General features: G+C 38.9%; 1 protein-coding gene across 1 annotated transcript in view; it reads left to right on the top strand.

Moving 5' to 3' along the window:
* The window catches only part of ANTXR2 (ANTXR cell adhesion molecule 2), a 125,452-nt gene that overhangs the window by 33,440 nt on the left and 67,873 nt on the right, over positions 1–24,139 (top strand). The window contains exons 9-11 of the mRNA XM_026103366.2: positions 234–329; positions 4,845–4,914; positions 23,350–23,428. Coding sequence (XP_025959151.2) covers positions 234–329; positions 4,845–4,914; positions 23,350–23,428 — 245 coding nt within the window. The remainder of the gene's footprint in view (positions 1–233; positions 330–4,844; positions 4,915–23,349; positions 23,429–24,139) is intronic.

Below are 24,139 nucleotides of genomic sequence, written 5' to 3'. Positions count from 1 at the left end.
TGAATGAAAAAGATCGGGGAACAGTTCTTTATTTTTCCTTTGGTGATCTAACTGAAGAGTGAGCTACCAAGAGACACATTAAAAAGGTACCCTGAGGATGTCTGAAGCATAACTACGTTGTGTTTGAGTTATTGATGGCTATGTTGAATTCTCCTTGTCTGAATTTAGTGCTTATTACAAAGTACTACTAGAGAGTGGTAATTTAGTGGGGGATTGTTTGTTTTTCTCTGCAGAGGAGTTCCAAGTTGTTCTTAGAGGAAGTGGCTTAACCCTTGCCAGGAAAGTTGATGGCATTACTTGTACCTATCAAGTGAATGGAACTATCATTCGTAAGTATTGAAATTTGAAACAATCTGCCTTTGTATTTCTTAATAAAGGCTTTCTTCTTTTTCATTTAATTAAAATATAGAGAAATGCATGGAAGAAAGAGAAATAGAGAAACTCTGAGGATTAGTAATGTGACATGAATGCTTTTGCATCTTGCTCAGTGATTTAAATTTGCTACCAGCAGCCATTAGCTGTAAACTGCGACTGGTGTTGGCTGCCCAGCTGATTGTGTGAACTAAGCTGGTGATAAGTCTACTTTCTTACCTTAAAACAAGCAGATGTTTGCCTATGAAAAAGCATGACCACAGAGTGCACTAACCAAGTGTCCCCTTACTGTAGGGAGACATGGACCAAGGCATGGGCCCTCATCTTCATTCCAAAAGGCAATCTTTCCAACATGCACTTACCTTGGTATCTTAGAGCATCTCCGCCCATCCTATCCAGTGTAGCAGATGCGTAGCCATCGGGCTGTTGGCTTCAGGGACTTGGCAAGTTGTGGATCCCCCTCCGTGACATGGAGTACACTTAGCGCTTCTACTACAGTGTGAAAAGAATAAGGCCAAGTCAGAGCAATTGATACTATTTTATTCTTCTATGTTGAGCTTAGTTGTCAGCCCAGCATCTCAAACAGCATTTCCCTCCGGGAGAAGGTCTCACTGTAGCCAGATCTCTAGCTGGACTGCAGTTCCCCGAGTTTACACCCACATAGAAGAATTTAGTTTCAGACAAAATGAAGCTTTCCTTGTAGCTTTATCCATTTCCTAGAGAAAAAATCTGCTTTCCTGTGTTTGTTTTTTATTAGTACTCACTCTTGGCCAGATGTTACAATCCTTAGATCTTCCTTTGTTATAACATCAACATCACTGCGACATTTGTCCTAGTGGAAGACTGCAGAAGTTGGAGAGGAAAATTGTAACACTGATGAAGAGAGAATGCAAACTTTTTTCCTGCAAAGTCAGACATCTGATTAAATGAGTTTCCTGACAGAAAATTTGATTTTCGTGTTCCCTGAGCTGGCACAAGGGTGAGGATGGTGGAGAAATTGGCATTAGTGGGAACCTCTGCCTTTTTTGATATTCAGAAACTAAAGTGGACAGCTAGTGGATTTATATTCAACTTTTTGCTTTAAGCACTATCCCTTTCACACAAGCCAGACTGGAAAATGACCAGAAGTGGACATATATTAAAAATTATTTTTTGCTATTTAATGTCTGATTTTTGTATTAGCTTGTCTTAAATTCCCACCCTATTGAATATGTTTCCAGTACATTTTATTCCTTATTCTGGATATAATATATACTTTGAACATGTTGCCAATCTCTCCTTTTAAAGATCTCCTAGAACAACTTGAAAGAATAACAGAGTAGCACAGTTGCTGTGGATAAAGGCAACTTGTGTAAATAAATTCTACCTGTATAAATTTCTGTTATTCTCAACTAAAAACATCATCTTTGTTTCCTATATTAAACTAGCATGCTTATTTTCATTGTGGCATAAGTTAGCTTTATAGAGCTAGAATCTGCAATCTGGCAAAGTAATTCTTACCATTATATATTTATTATCCTGGTGTACCTTCCTTACTTGGAAGAAGTAGGGAAACAGACTGATTTAGTTCCAGGTGAAGAAAATTAATTCCACACTATTCTGGACAAATATTTGAAGCCTCAAAAACATAACTTCAGGATAATCAGAACTTAAATTTGAATTTAGGGAGATGGTTTAAGTCATCTGGATCTTTTAGTTCTAGTCCTGCTTTGCTCCCAACTTGCCATTTACCATGAACAGTTCACTTCTCTATACCCCTGTTTGTCCATCTGTAAAATGAAAATAACAGCACTTACTTTCTCCACATGGGTCTTCTGAGGCTTGCATCAATATGGTTATGTTTGTAGTGTTCAAAATCTTCTGATGGAGGGCAGTAAGGTAATGGTGGAAATAAGGACCTACAGAATATTAGAATTAAGGGAGGGCTCAGCCATTCTCCATAAACCTCAAGTTTAAACCTCTCCTGTCCTGCTGGCAGTTGTTACTGTATTAACAGTTTTGGCATGCCTAGTAGCAATGCTACCAGTACGCACCAGATAGGCTTACAGTACTTAATGACTAGTAGACTGTGGTGCTGCTAGAATTCAGGGCTGGTTGTGCTGCCAACAATAGTCCCTAGATACCTGGATTCTGATGTGCTGCTGCATGCTGCAGGTGGGAGGATGAACCCACTGTGTAGAGAGTCCAGAGGAAGCTGTCAAGGGTGGGCAGAGGTCTAGAGCAAACTATGAGAAGATAAGGTTCATTACATTCACAGAAAAGAATGGTAAATGTTAACAATTTTAACATGGGCTGCTTTCGGGATGAAGGTAAGAATTGGGCTCTCCAAATGCATTGAGAAGAAAACAAGAGGTCATGGGCTTAAAATTCTGTAAGTAATCCAAATTAGGTATTAGGAAAACAGTTCTCACTGTAAAAATACATAAGGCTTGCAATAGATTACCTAGAAAACCTTAACAGCAGCTTAGGTGAATGTCACTGAAGAATGTCTCAAGTGTTTCCTTCTTTAAACAGCCTTCTGAAGTGCCTACTAACCTTTTCTTCCCCCGATTCCATGATAGTGTAGCCATTTATACCAGAACAGAGTACATATGAAGAATATTTTACATCTGCGTTGCCTTTGTAGAAATAACTATACTTGGACAGAGTGAAGCCCCCAAATTCTTGCAAGCATCTGATGTGAGAATTTTCAGCTACATCTCTGGGCTGCTTTTTTTCTTCTTGGCTTCAGGAAAGGGTGTGCTAAAGCACAAGAAGGGAGAGGAATGGCAGTGATGTATTTATTATATGTTGCAGCATAACAACACAATCTGCTTTATGGGGTCTTGCCAAAGGCCTCCCTAACCCACCCAGGTTCTTGTCTCTAGCAGTGGCCTACATGAAATGTTTAGGGAATAAATAAGGAAATTTCATGTGATCCTTCCCTTGATGTGCTAGCTCATTTTCTACAGCTCTGTGCTGTGTGCCAAGCAGTTTTGTTTCAGAGGAGACCTAGAGGAGAACAGTAGATCTCAGATGGACAAAAAGGTAGGAAGGACTCTCCCAGCAACAAAAGGAAGAAACAAATGGCCCTAAGAAAAGGAACATTTTCCCCATATGATTCTATTTTCTGGTATAAGAACCAGCCTATCAGTGGAACCTCACCATTTTGGAGCATAATGGAGGAGGACACTCACATGAGGATGTACCTGTTATAGGTCCCCTTACTGGTAACCTGGGCTCTACTTGAAGACCAGCCTCAGAGCAAACAGTCATTTTATTGATTCTTCTGGTTTTGAAAGATAGATTTGGCATGTTTCTCTTTCTGCATTTATAAAGAACCATTACCAAATGCTAAAAAGGAAACCTGCCAAATGTAGCTGTGGGATAGAAAAATAATCTATGAAACATACCATTAAGACAAAAACATATGGCAATGTGCTAATCCCTCTTCTCCACCTCACAACTAGCCCCAAATCTAGGCCAAGCAGTTGGTGCAGATTATAGCACATAAGAAAAGGAAAGGTTCATTTATGCTAACAGCTCTTCCCCCAGCTGCTCTTGAACTATTTGTATATCTGCTTTTTCCCCTAAATGCGGGGTAGAGTCATCAAGTTTATCTTGCAGATCATTTATCCACCCCCCAGTCAGGAAATAGTCTATGCTTGCAAGGGTAGCTCCAGTACAGGAATTAACAGTACTATCTTGGGGGAAGTTCAGAAGATGATTCTGCACACAGGAACAGAATCCTTCCCAACTTACCAAACAGCCAAGGTAAAACAGCTCCCTTCAGCAAATACTGTATGCACTGAGTACAGACAGCAGTATTCTTGTTTGACCCCTTTGTCTCCTTCTGGAGGAATCTTCATCTGAAGGCTACAGTGAAAGGCTACTGCTATATTCTGTCATCTAATGAGGAGGAGGAAGGACTTTTTTGCCTTCTGTCCTTTTTGCAGTTGTGGAAAGTGTGCTCCGCTGGACACATTGATCTACAAATAGTTACCTTATAAGCAACTGAGATTTAGAAGTATTTAGAGACTAAAGCATGAGAAACACCAAAGGAGAAAACCCCACAGTCACAACTGATATTATAGTCATTGAATGCAATGCATGGGAATGGGCCTAATTAGAAACAAGCCTTCATCTTGCAAATATTAGGAGGTCCCTGATAATGTTCTCAGTCTTCTTAGAAAGGTCTTGATTCTAGGAAGACATCACTCTCTGGGAAAGGCTGAGCTGAAATGTGTAAATTTAACAATGTAATGTGAGCTCATATTACATTACTGTGGACTAGTATTTTCCCTTGACAAGATATGGCATTAAAAAAACCAAAACACTTTTCCTGACTTAAGGCCCTTCCTCGCTTGCAAGTGCAGGACACTGCCAAACCAATAGCCAGCATGCTGTGAAAAGGATAAGGACACTATAGAGTATTTGTGCATCTTCTCATCTGAGCAGCACAATTTATTAAGCTCATGTGATTTGTTTTTCAGATGAAAAACCAAAGAAGGTGGAACCAGAGTTTTTGCTCTGCCCTGCACCAATCCTATATAAAAGTGGCCAGTAAGTACTTAAAATAAATGTCATCCTGTATTTTGATAGAATTGGACCCATTTTTGCTGACACTAATCATGTAGGGTTTTGGCTAGAGGCAATTTTGTTGTTTTTATGGAGGGTGGTTTGTTGTTGTTGGGGCTTTTTTTTTCCCTCCTTCTTGTGTTATTTCCACTGTGTATTTGCCAGTTTTGGAATGGGCTTTAAATAGTCATCTGTGACCAAACCAATTTGGACAGTGCCTTAAAAATGAATAATCAGCCAGTTTATTAAACACTGAAAAGGTCTGGCTTGTCATAAGTTTTATGCAGATTAGCTATGTTGTAACCAGGCATAACATACTCTCTTCTGGATAATCTTCAGACTTATTGTTAAACACATTACATTATCACTGACACTTACAAGCTATTATTAAAACTGTGTGTCAAGATGTGTACCACCGCTCAACATGTAATGATAAAACGAGGCACTGATTTAACAACTGCAGCCATCTCATAACAACATTGTGGCTAAACTGCAGTTCTAGCCTTATTCTAAGTGTCACCAACTATGGCTGCAGATTACTTCTGGCCTTCTGAGAACTAATTCTTCCTTCCTGTTCTGAAATTCAGACATGCCCTAGGCTTTTAGAATCACTTCAGCTTAAACTTCATTTTTTAAATTTATGAGATTGTAACGTGAAATACAAATTCTAAGCTAATCAGAAGTCAGAAAACTGCATGTCAGACTTCAGCCCTGTAGGAGAGAGAAGGCTTTAAGACTGTTTGTTCTTTGAAAAGAGCTACTTGCAAAACAGGGAAAAAGTAATTTGGGATACAATTTTAATACTAATGCATTAGGAAGCATAGCAGTTTGCGGCAGATTTGCACTGTCGTTTTACTGTGACAGTTCTTAACAGTTTAAGAACTAAGCACATTGCCTAGATAATTTTTTGAGTAGAATTTACTTTCCTGAGTTAAGAAAGACTCAGCCTCAGTTGCTAGAACACTGATAACAAAACCCCAAATGCACATCTGTTTTGTACATTAAATGGCAACTAGGAGGAGAAAAGTTGGAAAGCAGTGGAAGGAAAAAAAAAGAAAAAACTTTTAAGCAATTAACCCCAGCGGAAGAATGGGGTGAATCACTGCAGATGAGCTGCAGTTAATGCCTGACATCACAGCCTCTCCGCACCAGCCAAAGCTCATCTCTAGGGAGTGAGCACTGTTTTATGGCAGTGCAGGAAAAACAAGCATGGAGGAGAGCTATGTTGGAGAGCAGAGGGAGGGGATGAGTTTAATTCTGTTATGTTTTTCTGATAATGAAGTTGCCTTTCAAATAGCTAGGCAAAACATTCGTCTTGTCCTACGTGCAACAGCAGTTTGTTAGCACTATTTTGCTATTGTATTACACAGGACAGTTTCACTAATTTCAGCTGAGCTAGGCTGCATGTGGTTGCATGCCAATTGTACAACAAAACAGCTGTAACAAACTGCTGTCTTAGCTAAAGCAAATCACCACCATGTGCAGCTGTAAGAGAACTAATTTTATCCTCAGGAAGATGTAAATCAGTCAGGTTAAGAACCTTCCTCTCCATGCCAAATATTTCAGTGGAGTTACACGACCTTACAACAGAAAGAGCACAGCAGCAAATTAGGTCCACAGTATTAAACACCGCAACACCTGAACCTGTAATGCTTTTCACACAGTTAGTTTGAGAATATGTAGATAGCATATCCTGCCAAATGAATGCAAAATACAGGAATATTTATTGATATGGATTAAAGCACAGTGAAAATTATTTGAACATGCTCTATTTCTTTTGTTCTGCAAGGTGCTTGTTTGGCCTTGGAAGTGTTTTTGAAATAGCCAACACACTGTATTGTAATTGCAGTCCTGATCAAGCACCTAATTACAGCACAGTTCGCAGTGTTTGTAGAAAAGAACGCATAAACAGTTTATGTTAGTTAAGTTGTATGGGTTTACACAAAAGCATTTTTCAAAAGTTATAATTATGTAAAACTAGTTCCATAACCCTATATTGAATCAGTTACAGCTTTGGCCCAGAGATGAACAGTTTGCTATGCAGAAGACTGACAGCTATGAAAGATATGTACATACTTGAACTCTTGACTTCCCATTGGCACAACTCAGACTATTGCTGGATACCTCCCAGTAATTCCTCATGTAGTGGAGCTAATATTAGTTGCTAATGTAGCAATTCCACTAAAAAGAGCACTAGAAAAAGAGCAGATCGGTTGTTAAGTACAACAGAAAAGCAAAGTTAGCTTTGTGGCTCTTAAACATACAGCTTTGTTTTTGGTGAATGGGAAGGACTCACGTAACAGGTTTAATTACATTTCTGTAGTATGAGACACTTTCAGACTGATGAGTTTGCAGTTTTCTAAAGCAGAATAAAAACCTACATGGAGTAGGCAAGATGCCAAAGTAGCCAAGACGTTTCCTTGGTAAACCCCTGGTCTCCTGGACTGATGCCACAGTATGCTTCTACTTTCTTTCCAGTTGCTGGCTGCACTTGCTTAGAAGCCTCCATAATATCATTTGTAGATTTATAACTAAGCCTTCTTTTCAAAGTCTGTTTCTCATAGTACCATGTAGCAGATTGACCTGGAACCCTCAGGTGATGTGATAACATGCTGCTGCTGCTTGTGCCATTTAAAATACCTTCTCATCATGGCTTTTCCAGAATGAGAAATTATTCTTTGTTTACCAGATTTGCTCCTGTACAAGAACCCTGGTTTGCTAACAGATGAGAATTACTTGTGATTTCTACACAAGTTAGCTATGGATTATAAGAAGTGGACTCTAAAAGAGTACCAAATGAAAAAATCCCCTCATATGATCTGTGGGAAGATGATGAGGAGATAAACCCAGGAAGGTTTATTTGCTTTCCTTTATGTACTTCGACAAATCACTTGCATACTATGAGGGCCAGTGTAATATTAGAACCAAGCAGACTGATTTACAGAAAGGATGAAAATGCCAATGCATAGACAATGTCAGAGTCAAATTTTGAGGCTCTTCTAGAATACCTGAGGAAATCGGTCCATCCTTACAGCTTAGAATTGGGTCAAGTTTACTGTCCTGCCCCAACGTAAGGGCATCAAACACCAACTAAATAAGAGAATTCCTCATCATCACTTGACTACTTTAGAGGTTTCTGATGTCATAGTACTTTGGAAAGAAAACAGAGCCCTTGCCTCTACTTTTGAAGACCAGCACAGGGAAAAATCGTGGTATATTTAAAAATCTCAGTTTTTGCACTACTGTAGATTTTATTCTAGTCTTTTTGCTCAAAGTCTTTTGAGTATACATTCTGAAAACATATTTCTAGGCTTGACTTCACAAACAGATGGCTTCTATTCTTCTAAGCCAGTGGTAAAATCCCCTCTGGCTTCAGTGGAAAGAGAATCAGGACAATATTTTTATTTACTAAACATTTACAAATCCTATTTGATATGCTGAAGATGATAATAAAATACTTTAAACTGGCATAACAAAATAGTATTTTACTGAAACATTTGTAGTTAAATATTTACCTATGTACTAGTTAACTCCCCCAATTTGTTGTTTAAACTCTAGTTTCTCACTGGAGTATTGCAGTAGGAGATTTGGGATTTGCTGGCTCCTGGTGCTAAAACCCAACTTAATATTCTTGTGCAGATACTCATGTAAACAATGCAAGAAAGGTTTGGTCTAGGCTAGAAGGTAAATTATTCAAAAGGAAATGAGGCTGAGAAACCAGCTTACTTACCAGTACTTAAAATAATTCTGAGAACTAAAAAATTTTTCAATGCAGCAGCAGTGTTGCCAGCCATCTTCGCCGTCATGGATTCTGCACTTGAATTCATAGGGAGTGTCTATTCCAAGATTAATATTTGAATAATATAAGAAGCATCTGTCCTAAGATTAACTCATAAAATGAAGTGAACACTTACCCCTCAGTCTGGCAAGACATATGAGTTTCTCATAACTTTAAATGCATTGACTACTCCACCTGAAATCACATATAATAAGTTGGACATGTGCTTAAAAACAACAACAAAAGGGCAAACACATAGTTAGGTGGGATCATTACTTTCATTGATGTATCTGATGGTTTCTGTCTCTCAATTATCTGAGTGAAGTTTTGACACACTTGCAGTGAATGGCATTTCATTCTACAGGTCTGTAGAACGGTAGGGTAGAAGTGGGCAGCATCTTTCTCCTTTGATTTATAAGCTTAACAAATAACAAACCAAAGGTGGCAAATCCTAGATCAACAAATCTGAGTGAGTGAAACCTTGCTCACACTTCCCCTGAATTTATGATTGTCACATGCAGAGATATAGTCTGTGCTACTGTTCTTGACTGACCTAACTTGCCCTCTACTCAAGAGATGTTGGCTTCAGTTTACATATATTCCTTCCTAAATCCTGTCCAAAATGAACAGCAGATGGCACTTAAATAAAGAATGAAAGCTAAATGGGAGTTATTTTTCTGTGTGGTAAGAAGCAAAATTACTACTCTACCCCCCAAATTCTTAGCTGCCTCCAGTTTTCAAATATCTGACAAATTTAGTCTCCAGTGTGCAGTTTACTTGAAATTAAGCACACATAAGTACATGAGAATGTTACAGTTCATGAGTTCATTTTTAATATATCACCAGCAGGAATAGCTGGAAGAGAAGCACAGGATCATTTTTGTGGTAACTCTAAAGGTATTTCCCATCCAGACTTTCCAGAAAGGAATTGCTAAGAGAAAATACAGTATTACTGAGCACTTCATATATGACTCTGAACATGATTAGAGAATAAATAGCTCAGACTCTTAAAACTCCTGTAAGAAAGTGTAAAAACTTTTGTCCTAGAAAGAAAATATAGTGGAAAATGATCTCTAGGATCACATAGATCAATATTTCTGAACTTCAAATGCCACCTTGAAACATTCTTTTAGTTCTCTATTAACCAGACTTCTCACAGGAGGGGCCTGTGTCATTCAGGTCTTTGTTCTTCCTGTTGACAACAGCTGCTTTGCTTGTTTTGCACTCATTTGTGAATGAGATGGCAGCTCACAGGGAATTCAGACACATGAATAGTTTTGTGTGCTTTCTGCACTGTTACTTCTCAGGTCTTTGTATGTGAATTTTTTTTCATTTTGGCCCATCATTTCTTTCCTTTTGAACTTGTCTTTAGAATTCAAATCTTGTCTCTCAGCCCTTTGGAATAAAAAAAATCAGAAGAAAGAAGTGACACTATCTCCTTATTTTATGTAGCACCTTCACCCTTAAAATAACAGATTTCAGAAAGTAACTTAACCAGCTATTGCATCTGTCTCTCTTGCTCTTTAGACATTTCTTAACTTCTCTACAGATAGAAATACATGTTTTACTTATTTTTAGGAAATCAATTGTTTCATCCTGTTGCAGCAAAAAGTCAGTCCTATAAAAAGTCTATAAAAATTCTTATCTCGGTCTTCATTTTTGGCAGGTCACATTAGCTGCCTTCAGTCCATTTTCTTCTAAGTGCCCAAACAGGCTCCAATCTCTCTCCCTCTTTATATATACACACACCCCTCTACCTTTTTTGGTAGTCTAAGATAGCCTGAATGCAGGCAAGAGTTTTCTCTCACTGGGCAAAGTTTTGGCCCTATGCTCCATCTCTGAGGTATGCATTTAGGATTTAGTTAGAATTAGCTGCTCTGACTTTGCTGGCTTTTTGCTGTGGACCACTTGCAGGACTGAGGGTGGAGGACAGTGGGCATTAACCATATGCTTAAAGGTAAGCACATCTTTGAGAGTTTCCCTAAATAGGGGCTTAAGGGAAGCCAAAGTTCTGTCTTGTGGCAAAGCTTCGGCTCCGTGTGATTGAAGAAATAGACTTCTGGATCCACTGCATTTCTTTCTCCCTGTGAGGTTCTGACAAATTCATGTAAAAAGCAGTTGAAAGTAAAGCAAAAATCCCATGCAATTCCATTTAAAACATATTAATTACAGTTTACAGAATGCATGAAGGAGTTCCTGCTTGCTACTTTAGGGATCTTCAACATTTACAGCAGCTACACAGGAAAAAAATAATATCTGAAAGCCCAGGAATCCATGCCTGAGCTGTCACTGATGCTCTTGCTCTCAGCTTTGCCCCCCCCAAGTAAACCATCTCTCAGAACAAATTGGAAGCAGGAAACACAGCAAATGACTGCTTCGTGTTTACCTCTGTTTATAAGGTGCTTTGAGTGAAAGATATGTCCACAGAAGCAAAACATTGGTACTTTGAGCCTTGCATTCCAGTTTGGAAGTGCCATTTTTATTAATACAAGCACCAGATTTAGAAGGAAGAGCAGGACACATGAGAACAAATACAGGCATAGCAGAGGTGAATGGATTGTGGTGCTCCATCCTGTAAATTACCTCATTTGCTCTATAGACAGCTGTTCTCATTCAAGAGCAGCTGAAAGGTGTTTCATGAAATGGCTGTCAAGGCTGATTGCTAACAAAGGATCCTGACTTTTGTCTCCCCTTGGACTAGCCCAAAAATAGAGCACGTTATGCCTTGACTCCACTGCCTTTTTCATGTGACATGAGCTTGGGAGCTAGAATTTTTAAAATTGCTTCTGAGTTTAACCTCTTGGGGAACAAAAGCATGTTACATTGGCCAGCAACATTTCTAAGTTCATTACGCAGGCAGGATGCCATGGAAGGGCTTGCTCCTTCTGGAATATGTGCAATATATGCAGAAGCAGTGAAGCCATCCTTTTTGAGGTTTGGCTTAACTGTCCAAAGAAAAACTTAGTCCACTGTTAAGTTTTTTTCTTCTCTAACACCTGTAGGTGCTAAAACAAACCTCTCTGCTTCCTTCCTATGTGTTAGTGTCTAAGAGACAGTGTTTTTCCACATGCTTAAAGCAATTGCCTAGAGCACTGCTGTTTGCATGTGACATTAGTACACAACGATCAGATTTCATAAATTTATTATCTTGTACTGCAGCCCCTTTATGGAGTGTTTGATTTTTTTTTCTTTTTTTCTTTGGGTGATAATGCCTCTAAAGAAATTAGAGTTAAAAAAATGTGATGCTGTGTAAGGTGACTGATGTTTAATATGTTTGCCTAATTAACTTCTGGCTAATAATTCTAACCCATTAAGTAGCTAGTTAGTATATGTTTCAAATAAACACATCTGGTCCTGCAATGAGTGAAGGTTCTGCCTGTGTGTGGGTGACAGATGTGATGGTAGTTTCCCCAGTGCTCCCTTTTAAATAATTAACAGCACACTGGTGAGGTAGCTGTAGACAGACAGCCTCAAAGCCAGCTGTATAGTCTCAGAGCTGTATCTATGGACATGTGCCTCATCTCATTAGTCTGCTCCATCTATTACATTCCCACTTCTTTGGTATTTCAAAAGCTGTGTGTAGCTCTAAGAAACATCCTTTTAAATAGCTTTGGACTCTTGGCTTCTGGTCTGAAAGGCAGCAGGAGATGAAGGAATAATATGTCAGGCCACCCAAGGGGCAAATAGTTTTGAATTCACAAGTCTTACAGATTGATCTCTCTTGCCAGACAAAGGGCATTTGAAATAGTCCCGCCCTGATGTTTCATTACTTGGAGTTGCTGGGCAAGGTTTGGAAACAACCTTCTTTTGAAGGAGTTGGCATCTTGTGGTAGGCTATTTCTTTAAATGACCAATAGCTTCCTAGCCAGGAACAGCTGGTAAATCTTACCTATCTCAGAAGTTAGAAAAGCTAATGTTAGTTATATGTAGAAGGGATCATACCTCTCAACTCAGCTGTTCTTTTGTTTTCAAATGTTGGTTTTTGTGGTTGAGTGTTTTTTTTTTTTAAAGTTCTTTTCCAGCTAAGGGGGAAAGGATTATACTTATAAACTAAACTGCAGGATATTTTTGAAGAGGCTAATTTGCACAAAAATAACTTCTTAAAAATGAGAATGGACTTGAATCCATCCTAACCAAAGGGCAAAGTAAGATTTATTCTTATTTTTCGAGAGTCCATGAACCCTGATCATTCCATGGCTATACCATAATGGTTAACATGCAGCTGTCATTAGTTCTAGTGATATGGGCTCAGTCTGTGACCTTTGTTTTGTAAGGCATCAACAATAGCACAGCTGCCCCTGCATAGTTGAGATCTCAAACCTGCAATTTGGCAAGAAGAACAGAACAAATTGGATAAATATACATAAACACATTGTGAAGGAAGGGAAAACAGAACAGAATGAACCAGAGCATCATCCTACAACTTGTTTGATAGGGATGATTTAAGTAGGCATATGGTATAGTTAAATGTGCTTTCAAAAACATTGGCCTGATTCTTCAGGCAAATATGAAATAAATATCTAAATAGAAGGAGAGCGGATACAGTATCATTAGTTCTCTCAAAGGAGGCATATGAATGCCTTTGGAAATGTGTGCAAGTGGGGGCTGGGCGTGAATGATAAGCAGATTTAGATTCCCACACAAAAAGTGTCATTAACTTATTATTAAGATTACAAAATTGTACTTCCTTCTAACACTGCAAGCATTAAGGAAAGGGGAGCAATAAGCTAACATTTACGCCTAACCCAGCACCAATTTTTCAAGCCTTATTAGTCTACTGTTGGCATAACAGACCACCACACCCACTGTAATACCTCTCTCACACAGTTTCTATTCAACAACCATACTGCCTACAAGGCACATATTCAAGAATTGGATATCACTGCTGTGCTCATCCTACATCGCAACCTTTCAATTCTGCATTATTTAGTAACTTAATAACAATTCTAAGTTAAAAAAAGCCTTTGTCTTTCAGCATTCCTTATACCAGATGGAAAGAGAATGAGATGTAGATAGCACGTTCAGAATTTCTTTGCCTCTTACAAAAGAAGCCTAACATATATTTAAATGATGCTCTTCACAAGTCAGACCAGGTATACCTCCCACATAAGCTGTGTGCAAATGCTCAAATGCCCATATCAATGATTTACACAGTGTATGGACAAACACAAGATTACCTATTCATTCAGCCAAACCCATAGTTTACTTAAATAAATTAACATGGTTAGAAAATTTATCCAAGTACAGAGTACATAGAGAAGTTGTGTTTAACTTAGCTGGACTTTTTTTTTGTCACATTGCATTGAGTAGCTGAGAGCCAGGTAAAGGAAATAACTCTTCTCCTTTCATATAGCTGCAGCTGGAATTTCCATTTTAAATAACATGTATCACTTTTTCCCCTTTGCTGAAAAAAGTGAAATTCTGAAGTGCAAGTTGCAAATACAGGAAACAAGTCCCAAAGCAAAAAATTGAGTGCAGTCTGCAGATTGACCTATGTACATTCCAGAGTTATCTAAGAGATGATGAGTATTTCATTGGGGGGGGAGGGGGCACATTGATTTTTTTTTTTTTTTTTCAAGCTAACAAACTACACGATCCCCTTCTTCTTTTGGTATTGTGAGCTAAATAGTATTAGCATAACCTTTGTAACAATTAAAATAAAGAACTAATTTGGCCACAAGACAAAAAAAAAGAATGTAACTGGAAGTTGATTCCATTTAGCCACTTTGAAGTCAGGCAGCTTTAGTGCTCAAGCATAGGTTTAAGGACCCTTGTTTCAAAATCTTGGCCCCAGCCTTTAAATTGGGTCGCAGCTGTATATTGCTTGAACAACATCATCCCTAAAGAAAAGAGTAGCAATTAACATTAAATAGGATTTTCTAGTTAGAAGATAATCTGCTGGTTAACATACTTCACATTCAAGACAGTACTGTTCACTACTATGGGAAAGCAAATGCACAGTAAACAAATATGAACAGTTACTTTCCAGTAACTGGTTGTATAGCTGTACCTTAAGAAGTGCTTGATGAAGAAAAACAGGTAGTCAGCTCCTCCAGAATAAAGTACTAGCCATCAGGATAAACACTGGGCCTTACTTCCCAAGTTGCCTTTGTGAATCCTTTCTTTCCTGTGCATGATGACTGAGCAGTCCCCTAGCACTAAAACAGCAATAACAGCCAACACCAAAAGAGGACAAGGGCATGCTTGCCTCCTTTTGACTTTCCTGCTGCCTCAGTCAGCCATGTGACTTCACTGTGCTCGCAAATTGATGGGATGCCATCACCAAATTACTTAAGTTGTTTTCACCTGTTGTTCTAATTACAGAGTCTCTGTGCTCAGGTGACTGGCATACTTTTCCAGTATAGATGTATGCATGGATAACAGTGACCATTTATTTGCTGTTAACATTATCTTTCCGTGTAAATAGCACCTCTTCCCTGTGTCACTGAGTAGAGAGATGAATTAGATCCTCTGCCACCTGGACTGCTTGCTTTCTTTGCAAAGGCACAGAGACTTGGCATTTGTTTTCAGCACTAGCACTTCAGCTGCCTTTCTCTGTACAGGGCTCTTGTTCCATGGAGAACAAAAATCAAAAAGAGAATGCATAATAATTACTGGTTACTCACATGATAACCCCCCCAAAAAACAGCTAGAGAAATGAATTGGGTAGGAGGGAACTAGAAATTTGGCTGGATTAGGCCTAATGTCTGTTATAAATATTACTCTCTGAAAATATTTTAGAAACACATTTCGTTTGACACAATTAGATTATAATGGGAACTATTCACAGATGGAAACATTCTCAATGAGTTGTATAGGCTAACTGGCTCCTAAGACATATGGATCTGATGTTAAGATCAGTAGTAATTTCTAATGCAGTCCTTCACGTTCCTCAGTAGGGCACACTGTGTTCCCAGAGCATTAGGAAAGAGTGCGTGAGCAGAACTAAGTGCTTAATATTATGCAGTGGACATACTATCCTGAGCTGAATTAATAGACTAATTTAACATAATAATGACATTTCATACCATGTTACTGCAGGTTCCCATGATTCCATGAGATCAAAGCTAATGCAATGCTGGCTTCCAATTCTGTCAAGTTCACAAGCGCTTCCAGGCAGCGAAGTTTTTAAGCATCTCTGCCCTTCCATCAGTTCACATGAAAAGCCAAATCCAAATGCACAGTATATCGAGCCGTCTACTGAGAAAGCTACATAGTGCTGGGGGTAACGAGCAGAGATCCTAAGATAACTATAATTTGATTTTATTTCAGTGCTAAGCTAAACCAAGTAAAACAAAAAGTTTTTACTAATTCTTGTGGAAAAAACCTTACACATAGTGATTTGCATACAGTGCAGGTCTTGCTATTCTCAGGAAAAATGAAATACTCATTTTTATGCCTCGGTGGTTGATGGGAGGAAAACAACTCTGACCATGTATCATAATTGCAGATTATTAACTGTCTCCGGTAAAACTCTAATTCACTAGGGAGTAAACTGTTTCCTATGCTTCCCAGGCATAGCTGACCCTTGGCACAGTGGAAACGCACTAAACATTTGGCAAGCAAGGTCTGCAACCCAGCTCCAAAGGAACTTGCTGTGTCCTTGTGCAGCTGAGGCTTTTGATCAAGGAACAGCAACAAAAACAGAAGCATGGGCTTGAAATTCTTCCTCTCTGGCTTTGTGCTGCCTCCTTCTACTGCGGGGACGCGTCCCTAGGGTCAGTCAGATTCGTAGCCCTGGACTGTTGCTAACTGATAATAGAGCAGAGCATGTTCTGCACTTTGGTTGGTGAGAATGTGTGTAACTATCAGTTGGATCTCCAGCAAATAATGGCCAACATTTTCCAACTCAAGTTTGTCAAATGGGACCCCTGTGTCCCTACAGTGAGACAGTAGCTTTGTTGTGATTGATGCTCCAGGAACGGACCTCACAGAGTCACCATCACATATCTCAGAGTCCTAAGGCTGGCTCCCCTGCCCTATAGCTAAGCATTGTCTCCCTGTTTATGCCACTACACTTGCTTTTCAACCTTCAGGCAGAAATGAGGGATGGCATGACAGAGGCCACTTCGCCTTGCACTAAAAATTTTAGTCCCCATACTGAGGCAAAGTCAGCATTGTTTGGTAATGGTGCCTTTCTTTCAAATTCTAAAATATGAATATTTGCACTGAATAAGAACATATATTTGTTCCAGCCAAATTTCTAGTTCCTTCCTACCCAATTCATTTCTCTAGCTGTTTATTGCTGGGTAAAAAGCTGGGAGTGCTACTGTCAGCCACAGTACGTTCCAGTTGCCCCATCTTTCAGGTGACTATCATGAGAAAGTACGGTCACTTTAGTACCCCTTTGTGCTGTCAGAATATTGTGTAGGAGATGATAAATTACATGGGGATAAAGTGACAGGCATACGAAAACAGTACTTAAATCAGTGATGCCACGAAACCCTACTTCCACCACTGGAACTGATTTTTCAGCATGTGATTTTTGTATGGAGATATACATAAAATATATGTATATGTGTATACACACACACACACATATATGTTTGTGCTTATACATACATGTATTTATGGGTATATATACAGATATATAGATACATACACACCCATATATGTCCACATATATGTATGTATTTTATATGTATTTATACACACATACTTATTACTGGCCTACCAGCATCAACTGTGTAATAAAGCTACACGTAATTCATGGAGGTAGTTGTCTTAAGAGAAGGCACACTTTTAAATACATAAATTTATTTTTTTTCCTTCCTACTATGTACAACAGTTTAATGCTGGCACTTGATTCTAAAATACCTTTAGTCACCATAATTTTAATAACTTTTTGAACAGTTGCCAGTTTAATTTTCAGTGCGTGAAAATTGGAGGTAAATTATTTATTACTTCCAGCAAATGTCTTTCACAATTTTATTTAATTTTTTCATCTTTTTTAATGGATCATAAAAAGGCAGTCTTTTATTGGATACTCATAAAGTAAGGAGCAAATGAATACTTTGCAAATAGGTTACTGTGGATTGAAATGTCAGCTGTATTTCACAGGGTACGAAATTCCTTAGACCAGAGCTGTAGTGAACATATGGCAATGGGCCATGTTCCTCTTCTGTAACAATAAAATGGCACTGGACATAAAGGAAAGAAAGAACTGGGATTGTTGAGACTTTTCAAGTTGCAGGTTTTTTTGTAAATTATTTATTAGACTGGCCAGTGGTCCCTGACTGATGCAGTTTAAAGTTGCAAGAGTCTTGTGTTTTCCTTTAGTCATGAATAAGAACATTTGTTAAAAGCCTTTTTAGACTCAAGTTTTCCAGGATTGATTGTTTTCCCCAAAATGATACTTTACAGACAAAAAAATATGGGAAAAGCCTTTCCACTTTGAGCAAGGGCTGTGAGCTGTTAAAAAAAAAAAAACAAAAAACACAACCCCACACAGGTTTTCCTATTACAAAAACATGTTTAAAAGGATGGACCACTGGAAAATTGCACATTAGGTCTGTGTTACATAAAAAAGGAATTGAGTTTTTGAATGTCTACACAAGTTGTTAATTACACATGCTTATTAGTTCAAGCTTGCCATCTCCTCGAGTCCACTTAAGTGCTGTGTCAGAAGTAATCACAAGACATGAAAGAGAATCCTGGAGAGAAGCGTTGGAAGGGGGCTGGAGTTGGGCACTGCAGGGTTTTTGAGGAACAGTGTGAAGGGCTGCACTCGCTCTTCCCTGGAGGCTCATCCTGCAGCCATGCTTTTCAGGCTAGATATGGAGAAGCTGGTTGATTCCTTGTGTTCTGGGTGTAACTGCAAGAAGGCTTTGATATTTGTACTCGGAGTGAGTGTGCTTCAATTATTAGAACCTCTGATTATTAGCCTCGGGGTCTGCTTTTCTTCTCCGTGTGCACATACATAAAATCCAAGCCATAAACCGTACAGAATGTGTTGCGCAGCAGAGATGAGCTTTTAGTGGGGGACTGCAGAATGTCTTCTTGGGTTGCTACAGCAACATCAACATTTGCACTTCCTGATTCTTTGTGGGTTTTAATCGGGGCTGACCTGAGGAGATGCTTCCTTTTGCAGCAGCTTTTCAGAGTTCAACATTTGTTTTCCTTCCATGCTGGAACAAAACTACTATCATTCTAACCTTTATCTGCAAAAACTGGCTTGTGTCAAAAGGTCTATTTTAGTTCAGGGAAAATGTGCTCTTGTGTGCATACCTGTGTTGTTTGCATGTGATCAGAGTCACCCTGAATCAAGTGCAATGGCCTCGCACAAGTCAGTGCAGTATTTCTAACAACACAGGGGTGGGACACTGGTACCCTCTCACCTCATGTCTCTCTCCCCGTACTTATTTCAGCAGAAGGAGAAACAGTTTTTCTTGAGTGTTTGGAAAGCAATTAAGATACTATGGATATAATCGTGTAAATCACAGAAATAATAAGTAATTGCTGGAAGATCAGCCCATACAAACTTAGAATACCTGGCTGTACTGACAGCCAAGCATTTAATGCCTGCGGAGGCATTTCTGAAGCATTTCTAATCACTTCCATCAGGGAGACTGAGGGTACGGTCTTCTAACCATATGACCAAAATCTGTGCTGCTCCTTCCCTGTGTTCCAAGTTATGAAAAATCACTTCAGTCTCATGTCCCTTTCTTCCAGTCTACAGAAAGAAATCTCAGCAGAGGTTCAAAGATTTAGAGCTGTAACTGGTGTCATAGGCCGGCTCAGCTCTTGCCTCACTTGAGCTTTACAGAGACCTTACTGACGGACTAGGACGCTCACAAAATACAGAGCATTAACACTGAAAATCACCATTTGGAAACGAAGGTGCCCAAAAGCTGAAATCACTTCTGAAAGCCATTTTATTTTCAAAATATTGTGCAGGTTATGCAGAATGCTGAGCTAAAAGCCTTGCACATGTGAACTGTTGCTAGTAAATAATGGATGTATTTATGTATGTCTTTTTCTTGGCTGTTTGTGAATGAGTGAATACAAGGACTAGAGCGCACTGTAGTAGGATTCTGCACAATTTTTGTATGTACAGTTGTGTCAGCAGTATTTTTTGAACTCCAAATTGAAGGGGGATTTTTAATATGAATCTGAAGTACACATAGCCCACCGAACAGGTGGGTTATAAAGAGATGAAAAAAGTGTATTTCTTATACCCTGCAGACATGACAATTTCAGGAAGGAAGTGATTTTTGTATGTTGACAGGTTCATCCTTTTGAAGATGAGATAATTATCTGTATGAGTTCACTCTGTAGCTTCTAGAACTGAATGAGTATGATCAACTCTATGAAAAATCTCAAATGGCTCATCCCTGCAGCTGTATATCAAAATGGAAGTTGATACAGAAACTGGTTGTTCCTACTGCATTGTATCCGAGTTGATAGCTGATGTGTTCACTGAGCCTGTTGCTTGGGATATTTGTCAGAGCATCTGACAGCTAAAGGTTGGGGGAATGTGAAGCTTGACAGTAACGACATGGCACATGGCACCAGGGACTTAAATCCTGCTCTTACTGCAGTCAGTGGGAGTTACAGCTTTGGGCCCAATTCTCATTTAGATACCTGTGTTACTGGTGCCCCTTTCTGGGGAAAACTGTATGGCCAGAATGGTGTAAAGAGGCATTACTGCGATTGAGATTCAGACCTTTAGATCTTACTGGCAGCAGGGTTCAGTCCCAGAGAAGGCAAGAGCAGCTTGCTCAGTCGCACCTCCTGAGAAAAGGGAAAGTCCCCTTTTCAGCAGCCAGCCTTCTTGGTCTTTGCAGTCTGCTCCTATTCAGTTAATGGAAAGCTTTTTCATGGGCACGTCTGCTGGACTGAGATTTTTGTGCCACTTGTGAGAATCTGTTTCCAATGCACACACTCTAGCAGGTACCGTTTATTTCTAGTTGAGCTGGTGTCTGAGTGTGGCTGTGTTCTGAAGCTAAGCAAAAGAGCTTAAATTCCAGGGTTGTGTCCCTGTGACCCTGCCCTTTCAGCAGCACACCACCCTTCTGGGCCTTGGGAAGGCTGCTTGAGAGAGCAGAGTACAGACATCCCTGCTCACAGTTTTTTTCCTAAATCCCCAGTAAAACATTTAAATAAGTGAATGGAACTAGAACACAGCTCTGCGGCATCCTCCTTTTCAACCATGTATGTTTGGGACTGGTAGCAGCGTGCTGAGCCAATGAACAAACTGCCAGAGATTAACAAAACATGATGAAATGATATTAGAAAGTATTCTTGATTAACAAGAACACACATTGGTCAGGAGACAGGAAGATATCGCCTAGCAGCAAAGAAAACTGATTGGATAGGAGAAGAAATCCATAAGAAATAAAGGATTCACATTCACCTTTTTTAAAATGAGGGCAATGATGAAATTGAGCATCTGAAAGCAGTTTGGGAATTTGACCCCAGTAGCTGGCAGATGCTACGTTAGTCAGATGCTAGTGGCCAAATCCAGCAGATCTTCACTGATGCATAAGCAACGTTATTTTTGATCTCAGTGGGAGTTTTGCCCAACAAGAGACTGCAGAAATGGTTTCAAACAATGATAAAAGAAGAGCTGAGGAAAAGCTAAAATGTATTTAGACACAGTTAAAGTATTATGGGAAATAAAGTCAATGTACAAGGTATGTAAAGGTATGTAGATCCTTAGACTGTCAGAATGTGATATGTTAATTTAAAAATCCAAATTACTCAGTGTACTGCATATGCAAGTTAGTGTACTTAGAAAGGGTTCTTACTGGGCTTTGGACCAAACTATAATCCCAATTACGGCACCATTCAGTGGGAACGCACCCTCTATTACTCAGGGAAGTTCTGCAAAAGTAGAAGGGCTAAATAGCTTTTATGTTCAGGAAACAAAACCATAATGAATGCCCTTTCTTGGGTGTAACCAACTTCAAAATTTGATGTGCAGCCTGTGGCATGTAACTCTGAGTGATTCTTTAAAAAGACATGGCTAATGGGGGGAAAATGAAACACTTCAGAGATTAATCTTTCCTCTTTGGATTTGTACTTAACTAGAAAGTTGCCATCCCAAAATACTTCCGTGTGCTATGAATTCATTTGTATTTATGGGCCACGTTCAGTTTTCAGTTAACCTGTACACTCACAGTTAATGCAGCGGTATGACCTGGCTGCAAGAGGATGCGACCCCAGGACACTGGAGTCCCATTAACTCGACTGGACTCTAGGCCACTGACTTGGACAGAAAAATGCTTTTTGTGTTACATTTATGTTGTGCAAATCTCCAACAGTCTAAACATCCAAATTTCTTCTAGGACACCTGTCAGGATTTAGGCCGTGTTTCATCAGCACAGCTTGTACTTCAGTCCTTCTCTGTTCAACAAAGCGCGTTGAAAGATATCGTCTCCCACTTAAGTCAGTAGGATTGTTTTGCCAGCCAGACTCAAGCAGGATTGTCTTGCTGAAAAATCCTGCAGGATTTCTCATTAAATTGGCAATGCGAGAAATTGAAAGTAAAAAAATAATAAGAAATGGCATTTCAAAAATTCATCATTAAAAAGTTTTGTTGCAGTTTGTTTTCTTAGTTCGTCAGGAGGAAATTTAATTAATTTTTTATTTTCTCTATTCTGGTTCACTTACTCCATTAATAATTAGAAGTAAATTAGAGTTATTCTTTCCCTTAGATCAATTATTCATAACACAGACCATTTAAAAATGAGTTTAGTGGAAGCAACTTACTACATTTTTACTAAAACTGAAAAAGAAATTAGGCAAATTAGTTAAAATAGCTTTGAACTCCATATTGACTAAAGCATTTGTGCCAGAATAAAAATTCATGACATATAAGAAGAACAGTATAAATGATTAATCATTTTAGTTCATGGATATCTATATTTTTATTTAATTACATCTATGCATAATATAAACTGTCTGAATCTTGGGAATCCAAGCCAGAGAAGCTGAAGAGTCTTCTTCTGTTTAACATTCGCCATGTGTTGTTTTCTTCTAGGGTTAATTTGTAAAATGTAAACCACATTCTATTTGTATGCAGTGTTTACGTACTATTTATAGAAAGTCTTGACCATTTATAATTATCCGACATTTTTATCCATAACGTCTGCATATGACTAAAGAGATGTTTATGTAACAGACATAACAATGCTGTTTTTACAATTGATCTTCATTTTCTGTAAAACTTTTTGGAGTATTTTATGTTGCATGGAATAGAGAAAGGATATTCTCTACTCAGCTGTCTTTGTTGAGAAGACTAGAATTATTTCTGAATAGTAATCAGCACAATACCTGCAGGAGACTGCAAATTATTAATACAGCTCATTTTAAGCAGGATAAGTCGAGGGAAAGCAAGTTTGGTCCGAAATGACCAAAAATTGGTTTCTGAAAGCCACAAAGTACAACCCCACAACAGCTATATATATTAGTCAATTTTAAGTCATCAGCGCTTTCTAGAAATGCTGATACACAGTAAGCGTGTTAGCTTTATTTCTGCGAAGTCACTTCTCACATCTAGTACAGCTCAGTGGCCCTGGCTCCCCTTTTCCTCCTTTGGAACACTTCCTCCGCTGAATGGAGTACATGTGCCTCCATAGCGTATGTGTGCTTTTATTGACTGTTTTATGGTTGCTGATTTTTTTTTCCTTTCTTTCCAGAACCCTAGAAGTTTTGGTGAGTTTGAATGAAGGGCAATCTTTCATGTCCAGCTCATTAACAATTACTGCTTCAGAGTGTGTAAGTAAATGGCTAACATCATTCAATGTAAAATACTGAAATTCAGTTTCTCTTACGGTTTTACCCTTTCATGACCTCACAGTGCAGAGAGCCCCAATGTGCAGCAAGCCCCATTAGCTCTTAGAATATACAAAATGACCTAACCTGAAAACTACGCCTGTGTGCAGATGCATACAGAATATATACCTCTAATGCTACATGATTTTTTAATATATAAATGCACACACACATATAATACATGTCCTAAATCATTTCCTCAGGATTCTGAAAGATGTTTAGACTTCATTTTATAAAACCAGTACACTCACAAGGAAGTTTCAGCTGTTTTGAAGTGAGGGATTATAGACAGGATTTTATTCTGCAGTTGCAAGAAATAGTTCCACACAAGTTAAGTATTAATGTGTGTATCATCCAGGACTTCCACATAATATGTAAAAAAGCATCCCTTCTGTGGCAGTCTTGGAGATTTATCTTTGCTTTCTGACATAGGCTCTGTAATAAGGGTTTCTCCTTTCACTGCTGCTGCATCTGTTTTGCTAGCTGCTTCAGGAGCTGCTGATTTAGACCATATGCAGAACTGCATGTAGAGGGAAAGCCCTGGTATTCTCCTGCTCCCCCAGGCTACCTCAGCTGGGCTCTATCCTGTGATCCAAGCAGTGGCTGTGTGTTCCGTATATGTTCTGGTCTTAGGTTTTGCTATAGCTTTTGAAT

This window comes from Dromaius novaehollandiae, chromosome 4 (genome assembly GCF_036370855.1).
Source record: "Dromaius novaehollandiae isolate bDroNov1 chromosome 4, bDroNov1.hap1, whole genome shotgun sequence".
NCBI lineage: Eukaryota > Metazoa > Chordata > Aves > Casuariiformes > Dromaiidae > Dromaius > Dromaius novaehollandiae.
The sequence above is the reverse complement of the archived record's forward strand: the minus strand, read 5'-3'. Positions and strand labels throughout refer to the sequence as shown.